This window comes from Triticum aestivum, chromosome 7A (genome assembly GCF_018294505.1).
Source record: "Triticum aestivum cultivar Chinese Spring chromosome 7A, IWGSC CS RefSeq v2.1, whole genome shotgun sequence".
Classification (NCBI taxonomy): Eukaryota; Viridiplantae; Streptophyta; class Magnoliopsida; order Poales; family Poaceae; genus Triticum; species Triticum aestivum.
In genome coordinates this window covers 23,847,267-23,862,728 of record NC_057812.1, presented here as the reverse complement: position 1 = coordinate 23,862,728, position 15,462 = coordinate 23,847,267, and the positions used below count along the sequence as shown (strand labels likewise).

The 15,462-nt window shown below is 46.7% G+C and overlaps 2 protein-coding genes across 6 annotated transcripts; one reads left to right on the top strand and one right to left on the bottom strand.

Moving 5' to 3' along the window:
- Positions 1-3,399: 3,399 nt before the first annotated feature.
- On the top strand, positions 3,400-6,670 carry LOC123149787 (growth-regulating factor 5). The gene is made up of 4 exons (XM_044569525.1): positions 3,400-3,885; positions 4,397-4,739; positions 5,810-6,276; positions 6,380-6,670. The coding sequence occupies exons 1-4, from the start codon at positions 3,591-3,593 to the stop codon at positions 6,385-6,387; spliced, it is 1,113 nt and encodes a 370-aa protein (XP_044425460.1). The 5' UTR covers positions 3,400-3,590; the 3' UTR covers positions 6,388-6,670.
- Positions 6,671-7,734: 1,064 nt separating this feature from the next.
- LOC123149785 (cyclin-dependent kinase F-4) lies at positions 7,735-13,612 on the bottom strand. 5 transcript variants are annotated; one of them, XM_044569524.1, is made up of 17 exons: positions 13,440-13,601; positions 12,309-12,705; positions 12,081-12,215; positions 11,773-11,962; positions 11,604-11,682; positions 11,270-11,338; positions 11,084-11,173; positions 10,857-10,995; positions 10,122-10,224; positions 9,882-9,934; positions 9,734-9,800; positions 9,319-9,427; positions 9,168-9,233; positions 9,001-9,069; positions 8,846-8,912; positions 8,513-8,761; positions 7,735-8,396 (listed from the first exon to the last, which is right to left on the bottom strand). In XM_044569524.1, exons 4-17 carry the CDS (start codon positions 11,778-11,780, stop codon positions 8,110-8,112), a joined length of 1,455 nt encoding a protein of 484 aa, XP_044425459.1. In that variant the 5' UTR covers positions 11,781-11,962; positions 12,081-12,215; positions 12,309-12,705; positions 13,440-13,601; the 3' UTR covers positions 7,735-8,109. The 5 variants fall into 5 exon arrangements, with proteins under 5 accessions (XP_044425459.1, XP_044425456.1, XP_044425458.1 ...); XM_044569521.1 differs by having other exon boundaries at positions 11,084-11,338; positions 13,440-13,612; XM_044569523.1 differs by having other exon boundaries at positions 11,084-11,338; positions 12,081-12,227.
- Between the last annotated feature and the right edge of the window lie 1,850 nt (positions 13,613-15,462).

The window sequence follows — 15,462 nt, the reverse complement described above, 5'->3', positions numbered from 1 at the left end:
GGTTCACTCGAAATGCAATGGGGATTTTCCTTCTTCTTTTTCAGGTTCGGCACGCCGATGCTGTCAGGTCACCACTCAAGCTCCTCCGACGATCTCGGCGATTGTCGCCGGGGGTTTGTCTGCCCGGCTTGGGCCGGAGCCGGGAGGTGGGAGCCAAGAAGCCCAAAGCCATGGATGATGGATCTGAGCGGACCACCATTAACTACTCCCCCAGCCCCTTCCATAAATCAGGTTTGCAGGCTTTGGTGTCTTCTTCTTGCCCTCACCTCATTGCTGCCTCGTTTTGACCGGCTGGTCCCAAAACCGCGGCAGCATTTGTACTGCTAGTGGTGATGTAGGGTGTGTATCATATCATATGTGCTGTGCTGTGCCCCCCACATGTAAAATTCAATCCAGCCTTGTGTGTGTGTGTGTGTCCTTTTGTCCCCATTAATGGCGCTGTGGTCTCCTCAGCTGCTGTTGCAAGCCGGACAGGGGGCCATCAGCTATGTGTGCATGCATGTTTCTCCTGCTAGGCGCCTAGGCTAAATTTTCTTTCTTTCTCCTGCCTCGCTTGCATGGTGGTACTATGCTGCTGGTAGGGGCATGCCCTACCTCCCCATAGAATGTGATAGGATAGACCAGACCTGGAGGAGGGTGAGCTATGCTTTCTAGTGCTACTATTTTTCCTAAATGGCCCTTTCCTAAACTTAATTGCTTCATTGGCCCCTCCAAGAACCAAGAACTTGCTTCAAAATCTGGCCCCTGATATAGACACCAAACCGTCTGGCGTGTCTAATACACGTGTCGGCGCCAAATCATCTGGCGTCACCGTGTGCATTAGAAACGCCAAACGTATCGGCGTCTACACGGCGCCAGATTTCGAAATAAGTTTTTGGAGGGACCGGTGAAGCAATTAAGTCTGGGAAAGGGCCATTTAGGAGAAGTAATACCTAGGGTTTGGTTTGCTTCAGCAAGAGTATGCAGGTAGTTGTACCACTCAAGTATTCAAATGTGATAGGTTAGGGTGGTCATGGTAGCCAGCAGTAATAGCAACCGTACAAATGACCCAGAACCTTGAATGCCTCTGCATCTCCTGTCCCTTGCCCTCTCCAGCTCTCATGTTCATCTTTCTCCTCCCCTCCCCAGCCAGCCAGGGGATGGGGTGGATTGGCATAGCACAGCAGCAATTTTTTATGCTTCAAGTCTGCATGAGAGATCTTTGTAGCTGCTCTAGGCCTCTACTAGACCTGCGTGTGTGTGTGTGTGTGTGGTAGTGCCGCAGGCAAGAAGCAAATGCGAAGGCGGGGTACGGGCCAGGTGAGGTCAAAGCGAGGGAGGGGTCTGGGTCTGGGCCTGGGTCTCTTGTGCAGATTGGCCTCTGCTGTACAACTACAAGTATCCCTTCCTGTCTACTAGTACAGTACGTGATACAACAATAATGTTTGGGAGATCCGCAATGCTCAGAGGAAGATCGACTTGTATGTTGGTCGTTTGAATCGCGGCATTTTAAGAAGCTGCCCGGGGATCTCGCTTTTGCTCGTACGATCAGATCCTACGGGATTTGACAAGCTGGGTATTCTCATCTTGTTTGTTTGACCTTCTTTCAAAATCACGCGAATCAGATTATTATTATTATTATTGGCCCTGATGGATGCTTTCAAGGCTGCCTGCGGCTGGATCATATCGTGCTCCGTGGATTCAACAAGTTATGACGACCTAATCATGTTTGTTCTTTGTTCTTAATTAAGTGTGTCTGCTACACAAGCTGAATAGTCTAAGGTGACATGCACATTAGAGAAATAATAGTTTAAGCTGCCAAAATGATGCTTGAAATGGTTCTCAGGAGACCTTGCATATTATATGTTGAACTTCCTGTATGTGATGGTTTTTTTTCATAGTATATTTATTGAATTCATAAAAGTTAAAATCAATCCAAGTAAATCTCAACCGTACTTAGCCACCATTAGTATCCAAATAAAAAGTACTACCTCCGTTCCCAAATGTAAGTCTTTCTAGAAATTTCAACAAGTGACTGCATACGGAGCAAAATGAATGAATCTACACTCTAAAATATGTCTACATACTCCCTCCGTCCGGAAATATTTGTTCGAAGAATGGATGTACCTATATGTATTTTAGTTCTAGATACATCCATTTGTATCCATTTTTACGACAAGTATTTCCGGACAGAGGGAGTACATCCGTTTGTTGTATTCCATTTGAAATGTCTAAAAAGGCTTATATTTAGGAACGGAGGGAGTAGTACGCACGGGACAAATAGGTTGTCTTGCATGTAAAGGATTTCTTTTACACGAAAATGGGACCATGCCGCGTTATACATGTGATAAGTAATCCAAACTATTTTTTTAAAATGTTATTTACCATGGCTCGAGAAGATTTGTGTATGTCCAATGTGACAACCAATCAAGAAAGAGCTTTGCTTTAAGTGACAACGAAACGAACCCTAGCCTTTTCCGTTTAACTGTGCCACGACCGCTCTCTAAAACCACACAGTTCGGTATCTCACCATTCATCAGACAGGAGGTTTAGGCATGGTCTGCAAGATCAAAGCTCGTCGTGTGTTACCTTTTTGACCAGGAGGAGGATACGGTGGATCACATTCTATTGCAATGTGTGCATGCCCGTCAAGTGTGGTTCTTTTGTTTCCATAGAGCGGGGATTGGGCTCAATATCTTGCCGATAGACCATGATCAACTAGAGGCATGGTGGTCCACTTTGCGTAAACAGATTCCGAAGGAGAACCACACGGGTTTCGACTCCTTCATCATGCTAATATGTTGGAGCATATGGAAACAACAAAATGACAAAGTCTTTGGGAGATCGGGCAATGCGAGTGAATGTGACCTTGTAGAGCCTATATCTGCCAGGAGATGAACGTATGGGCGATAGCTAGTAGGAGAGGAGTTAGACCGACTGCCGAGTAGTAGCCCTGTGTGTTGTTCTGGAGTGGTGGATGTGTTCGGCATCGGACTCTTCCTACTATAAAGTTGTGGTACACTTTTGTCGTATTCTCAAAAAAAAAATATCTCACCATCAGAAGCACCTCACATGCTCTTACCCCAAAAGGCACACATAACATCTTCACAATGACAAGCAAGGGTGACATGTCACCTAACCTTGAGAAAAAAGAAGCAAATGGGGTGACACATATCACCCAGAGGAGCAGGGGTGGTGGTGGCTGGGCTGGATTTCATGATGCAGGATGGATGGCAGGGGAAGAAGGGAAAAAAAAGAAAAGAAAAGAAAAGAAAAGAAAAGGTGAAACATACAAAAGTAAAAAAAATTGGCAGTTTTGCCCCTGGGGTGGTGCAGTGCAGGCAGTACAAGTAAAGACAGACAGGCAGGCGATGAGGGAGTCGGAGCCACCAAATAGATCCCCCCCCCTACCCTCCCCCCCCTCTGCTCCGCTCTGCCTCTGCTTCCCCTCCCACCGACTCCCCCCTCCATTGATGGCCGCCACCAAGAACCCCCCAACCCCCACCTGACCGCCGCGCGTTCTCGCCCGCCTTGCGCCGAGAGGAGGAGCCGGGCCTGTTGTTGTTATCTTGCTCCAAGGCGGAGGCTTTAAGCTGGTTTCTTGCCGCGAGATGCTGAGCTCGTCGGCGGCGATGGGGATGGGGCTGGGCGGGTACGGCCAGCAGCAGCAGCAGCAGCAGATGCAGATGCAGATGCAGATGCAGCGGGGGGCGGGGCCGGTGTTCACGCCGGCGCAGTGGGCCGAGCTGGAGCAGCAGGCGCTGATTTACAAGTACCTCATGGCGGGCGTGCCCGTGCCGCCCGATCTCCTGCTCCCCATCCGCCCCCACCCCGCCGGCGCCGGAGCCACCTTCTCCTTCGCCAACCCCGCCGCCTCGCCCTTCTACCACCACCACCACCCCTCCAGTAAGCGACCCCTCCTTCCCCCCGCTTTCCCTTCCGCTTTAGTTATTATTCGCCCGCTGTCGAGAATCTCGCGGAAGCGGATTGGATGCCTGACCTCCCCTCCCCCCTGTTGGGCACTTAAAAAAGCGCTCCTCTTTCTCGGGCGAAATGAAATGAGCGTTCTTTATGCTTAATAATGGGATCGATTTGCTCTGTCTCTGCTGATTATGTTTATGGATAGTAAACATGTCTGTGGCTGCAACTTACATGGATCTTTGCTTATATATGTGTATGTTTGGTCAAGCAAGCTAGCTGTTTGATTCTTTGCTCGTACCTGCGACCAAGGGAAAGCATCTTTGTATGGTTGGTGAGATGTTAATGTGGTTTGGTTCTGATCTGTACCTCTTGATTAGAATCAATGGATGAATGAATGGTGATGGTTGTGTGGATTAGAATCAATGGTAATGGAATCTATTTTAAATGTTGCTGATTCATGGATGGGGTGTTGTTGTTGTTGTTGTTGCTGTTGCAGTGAGTTACTACGCCTACTATGGCAAGAAGCTCGACCCGGAGCCGTGGCGGTGCCGCCGCACCGACGGCAAGAAGTGGAGGTGCTCCAAGGAGGCGCACCCCGACTCCAAGTACTGCGAGCGCCACATGCACCGTGGCCGCAACCGTTCAAGAAAGCCTGTGGAATCCAAGTCTGCTTCCCCTGCGCACCAGTCGCAGCAGCCCCCGTTGTCCGCCGTCACGTCCGCCACCCGCGACGCCGAGCCTCTCCCCTCCCTCCCGGCGGGGGCTAAGACCCATGGCCTGTCCCTCGGCGGGGCTGGCTCGTCGCAGATGCACGTCGACGCCTCGTCATACGGCAACAAGTATGGTTATGCTCCCATTTTGACCCTCATTCTTGATGGTGGATGCTTATTTGAAATAGGCTTGCCAGCATTGATCAGTTGATCCTATGTTTGCTGCAATAGACCTGCTCATGATATATTTGGTTGCATCCTGTAGTATTTGGGCTCATGATTCAACGATGCTTATTTTCATTGTATTACAGCTGCTCATGATATTGATTGCCATGCTTGTTTTTGTTGTACGTTAAGAGCCAAGTCTCATAATTAATAGCGCCATGATCTTCCTTATTTCTTTCTACGCTGCTAGTGCAGATATCAGCATTACCACAGCTGAGACCTTTTGTACTCACGGTTACACTTTATGGCTTGTTCTTGAGGCTGCAATCATATTATCTGTGTGATGCTTGTACCTGTAGCCCGTGCTATATTGTTGTTTTTTGTAGTGTTATTATTGTAAGAGCAACTTTCCCTGGCCTCTTGTACCCTAACTGATGCATTTATGATGTAATTAATTATAAATCTGGAGCAGCCTGTTGCCTGTACCATGTACTATACTTTTTTGGTACATAATCTCTAAAGTCTAGCTCCTTCCTTCTTGAGTAATTTGCTTTGTGGTCTTTTGCACACCATTTCGTAGCTCAACTGAATGTCTACTTTCAAATGTAGTTTTTCCCTATAATAGGCAAGCCAATGCTCTTCTGCCTTTGTATATGCTGTATGAGAAATCTTTTTGAATGATTTGCCCTTGTTTCAGAGTTTGAGAGCATTTTGCTTATGCATCTAAAAACTTTCACTGGCTCTCCTTTTCAAATTAGATAAAACACTGTGTGTAGTGTGTACCAGCTTGTTATCAGTACCTTGCCTTGCTGCGGACTAAGATGCTCTGCATTCAAGTTGTGGTCCACCCTATAAACCACTGCGGACTTGGAACTGTCTTGTGATCTTATCACCAGCACATGTTTATTGTATCTCATTTCATGCCACAAGGATCCTAATGCTAGAGCTGGACCTATCTAAATTTTTTGGTTGGTTCACCTTTTCCTTTTCTTGTAGAAACTAACAGTTTTAATGTATATTTCATGATGATGCAGATACTCCCTTGGAGCTAAATCTGACGTGGGTGAACTGAGCTTCTTCTCTGGAGCATCAGGAAACAACAACAGGGGCTTCACCATCGATTCCCCAACGGACAGCTCGTGGCACTCAATGGGATCCAGCCTGCCCCCGTACCAACTGTCGAAACCTAGAGATTCCGGCCTCATGCAAGGCGGCTTCTCGTATTCCCACTTTGAGCCGTCGCAGGAGCTTGGGCAGGTAACCATCGCCTCGCTGTCCCACTCCCAGGAGCAGGACCGCCGCTCCTTCGGTGGCGGCGGTGGTGGTGGAGGTGGAGGGGCAGGGCTCATGGGAAATGTTAAGCAGGAGAACCAGCCGCTGAGGCCCTTCTTCGACGAGTGGCCGGGGAGGCGGGACTCGTGGTCGGAGATGGACGACGAGCGCTCCAACGGCACCTCCTTCTCGACGACCCAGCTCTCGATCTCCATCCCAATGCCTCGATGTGGGTCGTCTACCTTGAGCGGCTCAAATATTTTGAATTTGCTCATCGCCTTTCCTCTTCATATCTTTTGAACTTGCTCATTGTGTTTCCTCTCCTGCTGCAGGTGATTGACGGGTGCGAGCGGCAGGTGCAGGGCGTGCACGTACCTGCGCTGTGGCCTCTCCTGGTTCTTCGTGTCCATTGTATCCGTGCTATGAACTCGGTTTAAGAGCAAAACACTTGCGCGTAGTTGTTGTTGGCGGAGATAAGAGGAACCTGTAGCTGTTTTCAAGATTCCACGTTGCGTTGTACGCTCACTCTCGGACAAGTTTGTGTGTGTTGTTGTTGCGGTAGATCATCTTGTGGAATGTATAACTGCCTATTTGTCGGTGTTGAATGAATCCGATGTTGCTTACTTGGACAAGATCTCCTGGGACGCGGTCCATGTCTTGTGTTGTGAAGCTTGCAGTAGCCCTGATTCATCTTTTTCTATTTGCATAAAGGTGTATTTTTTTGATTCAAAGTAGCTTATCAGGGGAAAGAAAATTTTCTACTTGGACAAGATCTCTAGAGAAAGGAAGCTAGAGGAGCAAGTAGAATTGCGCGGAACAGGGTTCCCTTTTTTCTTTTCTCTTTTGAAGCTCCATTTGCATCATGTTTCACCTGGAGAGATTCTTTGGTTTTCGTTGCATAAACAACCTCGATCTTACGAGGTAAAAAGGTTGTTTGGATAACAAAGCATCCAGCGTGGCTTGGCATTACAAACTCCAGTGTTTATCTACCGACTCCCATCTTAGGGGTTAAAATCTAGATCTGTAAAAGTGTAGTGGACTGGACAAGACTCGTCTTTGGTCTAAAGAGCTTGTATGTACCATGAGGCTGCTTGGTTTGATGCATGAAGATTTTTGTTCTAGTTGCGACCGTAAACGAACCATGTGGTAAAGCGGCAAACCATGAAAATGCCAAACCTCTATTGAGTTGAAAGCTGGAAAAGAAAGAAAAATGGGCCATCACGTAGCGTGGAGCATGGTGCCGTAAACAATGCACACGGGACGACGATGTTTCTCCTGGTCAAGAAGAAGAAGATGCACGTGATGAGGGGGCAGCTTTTGGTGAATGCAGGCCATCTGGTGAATGCAGGCGAGCGGCCAAAGGATAGATGTAGGTTTGGCAGCGGCGGACGTCGCCTCGGTCCCAAAAGGCCTACCTACTGCTGCTGCTGCTACGTAGTCAAACATTACACACATGACATAACGCCCACAGAAATCAATCCATCACCCCTCGCGTCGCCGTCGCCGTCGCCCTCGTCGGTACTCGCAACTGGAAAAATAATACGCCATCCATGACAGGGACAGCTCTCGCAGCGTCTGTCTGGCAGATAGAGTAATACCCACATGATGAGTAAACAAAATACGGACACGAAGCAGCAACCGCGTAACACCACTCAGGCAGATGCTGGACATGTCTAACCATGCGAGGTTGCGAGCAAGCAAAGAAATCATCAATAAGTTTAGTTTAACCACAACGTCACATAAACGCGAGCAATCGTTGGTTTTGCACACAAATCACAAAGCATGTATCATCATCCACGTTTCCGACACTCGAAAGCCCAAAGGAAACGCAGCACTACTCTTCACTCTCCCCGCCCCTCCAAGCGACGCCAGGACCGGGGGAGACTGGCTTTTATTTTCATCACAACACGGAACGATAAAGGGAGACACAAACTTGGCAGCGGCCGCCAGGGAAGGAGGCCGCTGGATTATTGTGGTCGGTGGTGGTGGTGGTGGTGGCGTCGATGATGCGAAGGGGGCAGATGGACGGCAGGCAGGCAGGCGGGCATTGGTGGGATGGTCCTCAGCTGACGAGCTTCCTCTGGAGGAGAGCCCTCTCGCCGGGCATCTCGTAGGTGCGCCGGAAGGGGTCGTTCCGGGCGTGCCACGTGTCCCTGGGTCCCAGAGGCACGGGCCGCCTCACGGGCTCCGGTTGGTGGGCTCTGGTAGTGCCCTTCAGGTCAGCAAACCTGTCCGAAGACATGATCGGCGCCCGGTTGGTGGTGGAGGCCATCGACAGCTGGGACAGCTTCTCGGCTATGTCAGGCACGCCGCCGCGAGGGATCTGCTCCTTTGCAGCGAGGTAGTTCCCTGCACAACGGAAATCATGTGCATTAGAGACGCGCAAAATCCGGGACTTCAAACAAAACGGAGGCGCCATTCCAAGTACGGCACTACATGATTTAGGAACTAACAATAATACTCACCGTTGTTCCTCACTGGTGCTGGTGGTAGTCGGGACCAAGGCTGGTTCATCGCGTTCTCCTTCGTCAGCTTATGGTTGCCCTCTGGTTTCACCTGATGATCCAGCTCTAGCTTCCTTTGCACGCCAGCTGCTCTTGCTGGGACGTTATTAGTGCCCAGGTACGAGTTATTGACTGCCGGTCTCCCGTTGGTTAAAGTCCCCACAGGGTATCTCCTAGCATTCTTCTGGTCCATAGCCCCTCTAGCCCCAACTGCAGAATCCATTATTTGAATTGCTTCAACAATGGTATTCTAATGAAAATGATACAGATGTGCATGTGAGAAAATCGACAAACCTGATGGTGGTGTTGTTGCATATCCGGTCGATCTGAAACGAAGTGAAGGGGGGATATAGAAGCATGGCTGTGACATAAACAATTCTGGTCAGGTTCACGAACCAAATCAATGCATAATCTAATCTGGCATGCAAAGACATTGGAAATATTATGACCTGAAAGAAGGGATGCTGCAAAACCTCCACTGCGGTTGGCCTTTTACGGGGGTCCCATGAGCAAAGCCACTGCAGCAAATGTAAAAGTTGAGGCTAATCATTTATCTGAACATGATCACTTCACCACTACTTTTAGGGAAGACTGGAACTGCTGATAGGATACTTACCGAAATAAGGTTCAGCGCATCTTCACTTGCTGTGGGAACCACTTCTGAAAGAGTTATGCTTCCAGACTGTTGAGAATATGAAACAGCATTTAGCCATCAATGGCTCCTAATAATCTCAGAACTGGAGAGTAAGGGTATCAAAAGATCCTACCTGAGGAAACTGAAAATGGATAGATGCTGCCAGCTGCAGTCCTGCAGCCCAAGTATGCTGATTTGGTGTGCCAAGAATGCTACAGATTTTGTATATCTCGTCCGCTTCACTGAGGGACAAAGAATAAAGTTACAAAAATGCCCCCACTTGAGCAATTACTTGGAAGAACATACCACAACAGAATCACCACATCATTTTTTTCACATTATGGGGTGCTTTCTAGACTAAAAAAATGGTTTTACTTGTTAAAATGGCCGATGATGGTTATTTCATATATAATCAACAGCATCTTTGGCTAATATTTAGCTCCCAGCAACCATTAGGACCAAACTAAAAAAATTCAATTAAATTGGGCACAGCAACCAAGAGAATAGGGGAACCAAATGAGGTTCAGCAGAAAAAGGATCATGTGTACCTTGAGCCAGGGAAAAGAGGTCGGTGTGAAAAAAGCTCGGCAATAATGGCGCCCATAGCCCACATGTCTAGAAAAGCAACAGGGAATCAGCACATTGCAAATTGTAGCAATTTGCTTTCTTGTAAAGGAACAAATATTCTCTACTCACCAACTGCTGAGCTGTAAACAGAAGCTTGAAGTAGAACCTCTGGGGCACGATACCTAATTTGGCAGTAAACATTAGTATCCTTGCTTTAGTGCTGTGTATGTACTATTCCCTCCGTCCCAAAATAAGTGTCTCAACTCTCAACTTTGTACTAACTTTAGTACAAAATTGTACTAAGGTTGAGACACTTATTTTGGGATGGAGGGAGTATGATTTAAGCTGTTTAAGACTGAAGTAGCCTACCAGCGAGTTGACACATATTCTGTGTATGGTGGTTCAGAAATAATCTCACGAGCAAGCCCAAAATCAGCTACCTTGATGAGTTCCTTTGTAACTAGCAGATTTTCTGAAATAACAACAGGTCAAAAGAGCAAAAGATGATGGTTCTTGTTTACTAATGCCAATAAATAAGGTCAATTTACTAATGCCAATAAATAAGGTCAATCTGAAATCTCCAAACGGAACACAGTAGCATTTAATAAGGCTAACAAGGATTGTTGACTCCTTTTTTACTGACATGTTAGAGTCATATACAACTAGTCTTTCAAGTGTCCCTATTATGCCTAAGTTTATCTGTCATTACTGCACACTTTCTGTCAAGAGCATGGGAAGGCATAATCAATAAAAAGAAGATCAATAAAACCACTCAAATTGTTTTTTAGCAGTGTTAGCCTTGTCGGTCAATGGCCGACTGGATGGTTATCCATCCACGGCTACTAGACTTGATTCTTGAGTTGTTCAAACTAAAATTTGCATGAAACCACAGCTTATGACAAGATGAAAAACAAAAGATGTTCTCAAACTGTTCTTTTTCAACCACACACAACACGAGGGATGTTTTGATACTGGTAACGCTCTTTCATATACTTCTTCAAGTATCGGTATAGGCTCTAAAACACTAGACCATATAAATAAACATAGTTCCCCAATTACAATAAACATTATTAACAATTCCAGAGTCCAGGGAATATGCCATACCAGGCTTAAGGTCCCGATGAAAGTATCCACGTTGATGCATGTGACTAAGAGCTTGAAATACTTGAAAGCACCAGTTCCGGATTTCAGTCTCAGAAAAAGGCTTTCCCTTGCTCTTCATCAGCTGATATAGATTGCATTCCTAACAACCCCACATAGAGCACATAAAACATTAGTCAACTTATACTGACTATAAAAACAAAACAAAACAAAATATCAATAGTCTGTACCATGTATTCAAAAACAAAGAACAGCATGTCATTCTCTCTTATGACCTCCTTGAGCTTCACAATGTTTGGATGGTTCATCCTTCGGAGGGACTGTTGAAGTTGAAACATACATTTAATCAAATGAAGTGAAGGAAGCCATGATGCAATATGGCTCCATGATATGTTATGTAACATAACATAAAATACCTTCACTTCACGGAGATTGATGCACTCCTCCCAAGAAAAATATTTTTTCTTCATTTTCTTGATTGCAACCTGCGAAGAACAGGCATGTGCATATATGTCAATAAGGTGAAAGAAAATCCAGGTATGGCAGTGGCAACATAAGAATATCGGCTAGTCGTGAAGATGTATCAGAGTGTAACAATACAAACTGGAAAGGAGGTGTTTCACATTATTTAGTAGAAATACAATAAACAGCCCCAAGCTTGCTAACGTCCGGCATAACAACATAAACAAAGGTTGCCACTGCAAAGAGTAATGCATAAGATGCAAATATTGGGCAAGCAGAGTGACATACCACTTCACCACTTTCCTTATTGATTGCACGCCAAACACTACCAAACGTACCGTCACCCACTTCCGTAATAATGTTATACCTGTATTGCAAATATAAGAAAAGTTAAACAAATATGTACAGTGTTGGAAGCTCATTATCATCTTACAAAAGAGGTAAAGAGTCAATTCACCTCTCCATTTTATTAGCTAGAATGCAAAGCTGTCCTTATTTTTGAACAGTCCTATAAACACAAACAAGACTCATACGCGTATTGCCGGAATGTCTTTGGAGAGTAGATCACCAAAGTCACTGCAGGCTTTTTTCAAACGTCTGTAAGCAATACCCATACTTTGTGACAAATAAACTTGAACACCTTTGCCCTGAAATTAAACAAAGTGGATTAGACCGTTGGAAGAAATGCTCATGTTCACATTCCTAATTATGCTTCATGGCTGAGTCATGCATTGTCCCGCTTAAATTCGAAACTTTCAAGCATACCTCACGTTACGCCATCAGAAGTGAAGCCTGATGAAGAACAGTGCACACTATACACACCAAAGATCAAGCCGGACAAACTGAAAACTCGCAGTGATAGGGGAGAAGAGAGCTGACAGAAGCAAAGAAAACCAGAACCTGCTGAGAGCGCTAGATGCATGAGACAGTGACAATAAAAACAGAAGTGCCATGAAAATTATTGTGCTACTGGCTTCTCGGATAAGAGCATACCTAGAGCTTGTAACCGACAAGGAGGATCTACGGGTTAGATCCCAAGTGTCCAAAGAAGTTCTGATGGTAACTTTTGCTGGCTGACCAGTGCCACGGCAAAAATTACGAAAATGTTGCCAGAGAAGAGACGCACCATGCTCGAATAGATGTGCACCGCAATCACTAGTCGGCCCTAATGTCCAGTAGCATGGGACCAGGCACGGTAGTCGCTAAGCCAGGTGTGTTCTTCAGGTGCAATTGACGAAGGAGATGACAAGGAAGTCTCCGTAAAGACAAAATCTCCAGCCAAGAACTTGCTCAAGCAGCGAGACGTGGGATACAGGGGAACTTGCATAGAGGGTGCGCTCCATATCCTTTCTGAGAATGCTAGAAACCCAGAGGCGAATGGTGTTGAAACCTGCAAGAATACATAAGTTGTTCGTAAGCAAGAGACCAATAGCTGAAAACATGTGACGAAGGGGTAACTAAATACATGAGAGCCAAACTTAGCAGACTGACACAACATGAGGCGCATGCATATCATCAAGTGTAAGAAAAGAAGTCATCCCAATGGGATGCTTCCATGATAAATAACATGTATTCAGAGAAACAATGGTATGCTGGGCTGCCTCAACAGTTTGGTCTAATCGATCCTTGCCACAACAATAGCATCGCGCCCTTTTGTGGACGCCCACCGCCACCGCCCACGGCTACACTAGAATCGTATCAATCAATCAAACATATACCACGCAAACCAGAACACGTAGCCGAATTCGACTAAATCTAGGACGGTAGTGGTGAACGCCCAGGATCACCACCAGACCCCACGATTCTTCTCCCGCGTAATTCACCGGCCAAACACGCACCGATTGCCCCCGCCAACCTCCCCGGGATTCTACCAGCAGTGCCAAAATCCCAGGCCGGCGAATCTCGCGCCGATCCGACCAAACCCTCCCCCCGGATCTCAGACCACGACCCGCGCGAATCCCACCGGCTAAACCCGAATTCCGCACCCCGGCAATCGCCCAAACCCCTCCCGCGCCGCCCCTACCGTGCCCCCGCGCCTGAATCGGCCGGAATCGCGCGAGGGGACGAGAACAGAGGAGACCACGGCATGTCGGAGCGAATCACAGAACGGGGCACGGCACGGACCTGGGCGCCTCTCGGCATAACAACGCGCCGCCGCCGCCGAAGGACGCACCCGCCGCCGTGGGGGGATCCAGCGTGGGGGGAGGGGTCAACACCGAGGCAGCGCGGCGGAGGTCGCTCCTCTCCTCTCTGCTCGGTGGATTGATTTTTCTCCTCTGCCCCTCTCTCTCTCTCTCTCTCTCTCTCTCTCTATCTGCCCGTTATTTATCCCGTCGGTGGGTCCGACGTGGCGGCCGCCCTTTTACACCCTGGCCCCTGAGGAGCTCTGGTTTCGCATAACGGGGCTCCCCGCGGTTCCTTTCGGCCCACGACGGCCTTCCCTTCCCTTCCCTTCCCTTCCACGTGCCCGCCAGCGATATTTTCTACTCTCGGGCTTGCTCCGTTGTTTGTTTATTTATTTATTCTCAAGTGGCCAGTAACTTTCTTTTTTTTTTTTGCGGGTGAAGTGGCCAGTAACTTTCTAGCTAGGTTAGCAATAAGATCGGATTAGATTTAACCTAGATTTGGCATATATCCTTGCCCTGGAGAAATGGTAATCATTCGTAGGATTCCAAAAACATAATAATAACAAAGGAAAGAAAAGAAGCCAAGTTTGCAACGGCATTCCCGCTTCATCATTGTTCTAGGGTTGTGTTTGCACCGTCCAAGGAATTCGAGTGGACGGAAATTTTGACTTCATATAGTGGAAATGAGTTGTTGTGGAGAATCACGGCGACTTTATTGTATGTAAAACCTACGAACCAAACAACCCCGTCTATAAAGCAGGATTTCCGACCTCCGGTTTTCTAAGAATTCCTTTTATGGTGGGAAATTTCTAAGAAGAATATACTCCCTGGTTTGAATATGAAGGAAGGTCGTGTAGTTGTTTGTCCCGTTATCAACGCATTATTAATTAGAATGACGCCTCTCACTTAAGAGCGGCGTATAAACCTCTTGGGGAGAGACACAAGATGCCTTTGCCTTAGCCTCCCTCACACCTGCAATTGCATTCCCACTTCACCGTTTTTGGATCGTGTTTGCTCATGCAATGAGTTTGAGTGGATGAAAATTTTGAGTTTGTATTGTGTATAAATGAATTATCATTTTCCGTAGAAATTTAACCATAACCGAGTAAAGAAATGCATAAAGAAAGGCCGCACTTTTGTTTTTCGAACCATGCAAGAGTAAAAAAATAATTATACCAAAATCAAAATTGTACAGGAGCTGCAGAGACTGGTGGATTTTTCATCTCCACGCGGTCAGTTTTTCCCCTCTCTCTCTCTCTCTCTCTCTCTCTCTCTCTTCTGTGAATAGCTTGAGATACACGAGGCCCATAAATATCTCTGTGTTCAAACTCGGAAAAGGAGAAAAAATGCACACAAATATATAGCACAGTAGAAGAAAACATGTCATTGTCCATTCACAAGAAGAAGAAGAAGAAGAAGAAAAACATGTCGTTGTCCATTCACAAGAAGAAGAAGAAGAAGAAGAAAAACATGTCATTATCCCACCACGCACAGCACCCGTTCGAGAGATTCAATAATGGCGATTATTGAATCCTGCCTTGTTTAAGCCGTTTGACCGCGGGATTAGAAATAAGATTACAGCTTTGATCCGATCTTAATTCCAGGACAACAACACGCATATATGCATGCGCCCACTTGCGCAGAAGATATTTTAGTGCCAAGAAAAACTGCACCATTCGTTCATTCATGCTTGCGTGCGCCGTGCTCGTGCCTTGAAAATGTAGATCAATTATTCAAAAGTATGGATGATTTGACGAATAATCAAATTCGACTCCCTGGTAAAATATGTAGATAGTGCCGTCGCGCGGCGATTGTTTATAGATAGAGGCGGGAAAAATTAGTGTTATCCTGACCGGTTTAATTAGGTTGTGATGAAGGTATTAGCCATCATAGCATACGTGGACGCATAGTTGGTTTGGTTTGGTTTGGTTTGGTTAGGTTAGGTTAGGTTAGGTGATAGGTTGCATGCCACCGCGGCAACGAGTGTGCTAGCTGCCGTTTTTTGAATGGTCTGCATGATT

What these genes read in the sequence shown, in the direction of transcription:
- LOC123149787 (XM_044569525.1), top strand. Translation starts at nt 3,591, where the DNA reads ATGCTGAGCTCGTCGGCGGCGATGGGGATGGGGCTGGGCGGGTACGGC. An exon ending in CCACCACCACCACCCCTCCA is followed by an intron (nt 3,886 to 4,396) that starts GTAAGCGACCCC and finishes TTGCTGTTGCAG; the next exon opens with TGAGTTACTACGCCTACTAT. An exon ending in GCCTCGTCATACGGCAACAA is followed by an intron (nt 4,740 to 5,809) that starts GTATGGTTATGC and finishes ATGATGATGCAG; the next exon opens with ATACTCCCTTGGAGCTAAAT.
- LOC123149785 (XM_044569521.1), bottom strand. An exon ending in ATGCGCTGAACCTTATTTCG is followed by an intron (nt 9,070 to 9,167) that starts GTAAGTATCCTA and finishes CATTTGCTGCAG; the next exon opens with TGGCTTTGCTCATGGGACCC. An exon ending in AGCACCAGTGAGGAACAACG is followed by an intron (nt 8,397 to 8,512) that starts GTGAGTATTATT and finishes TCCGTTGTGCAG; the next exon opens with GGAACTACCTCGCTGCAAAG.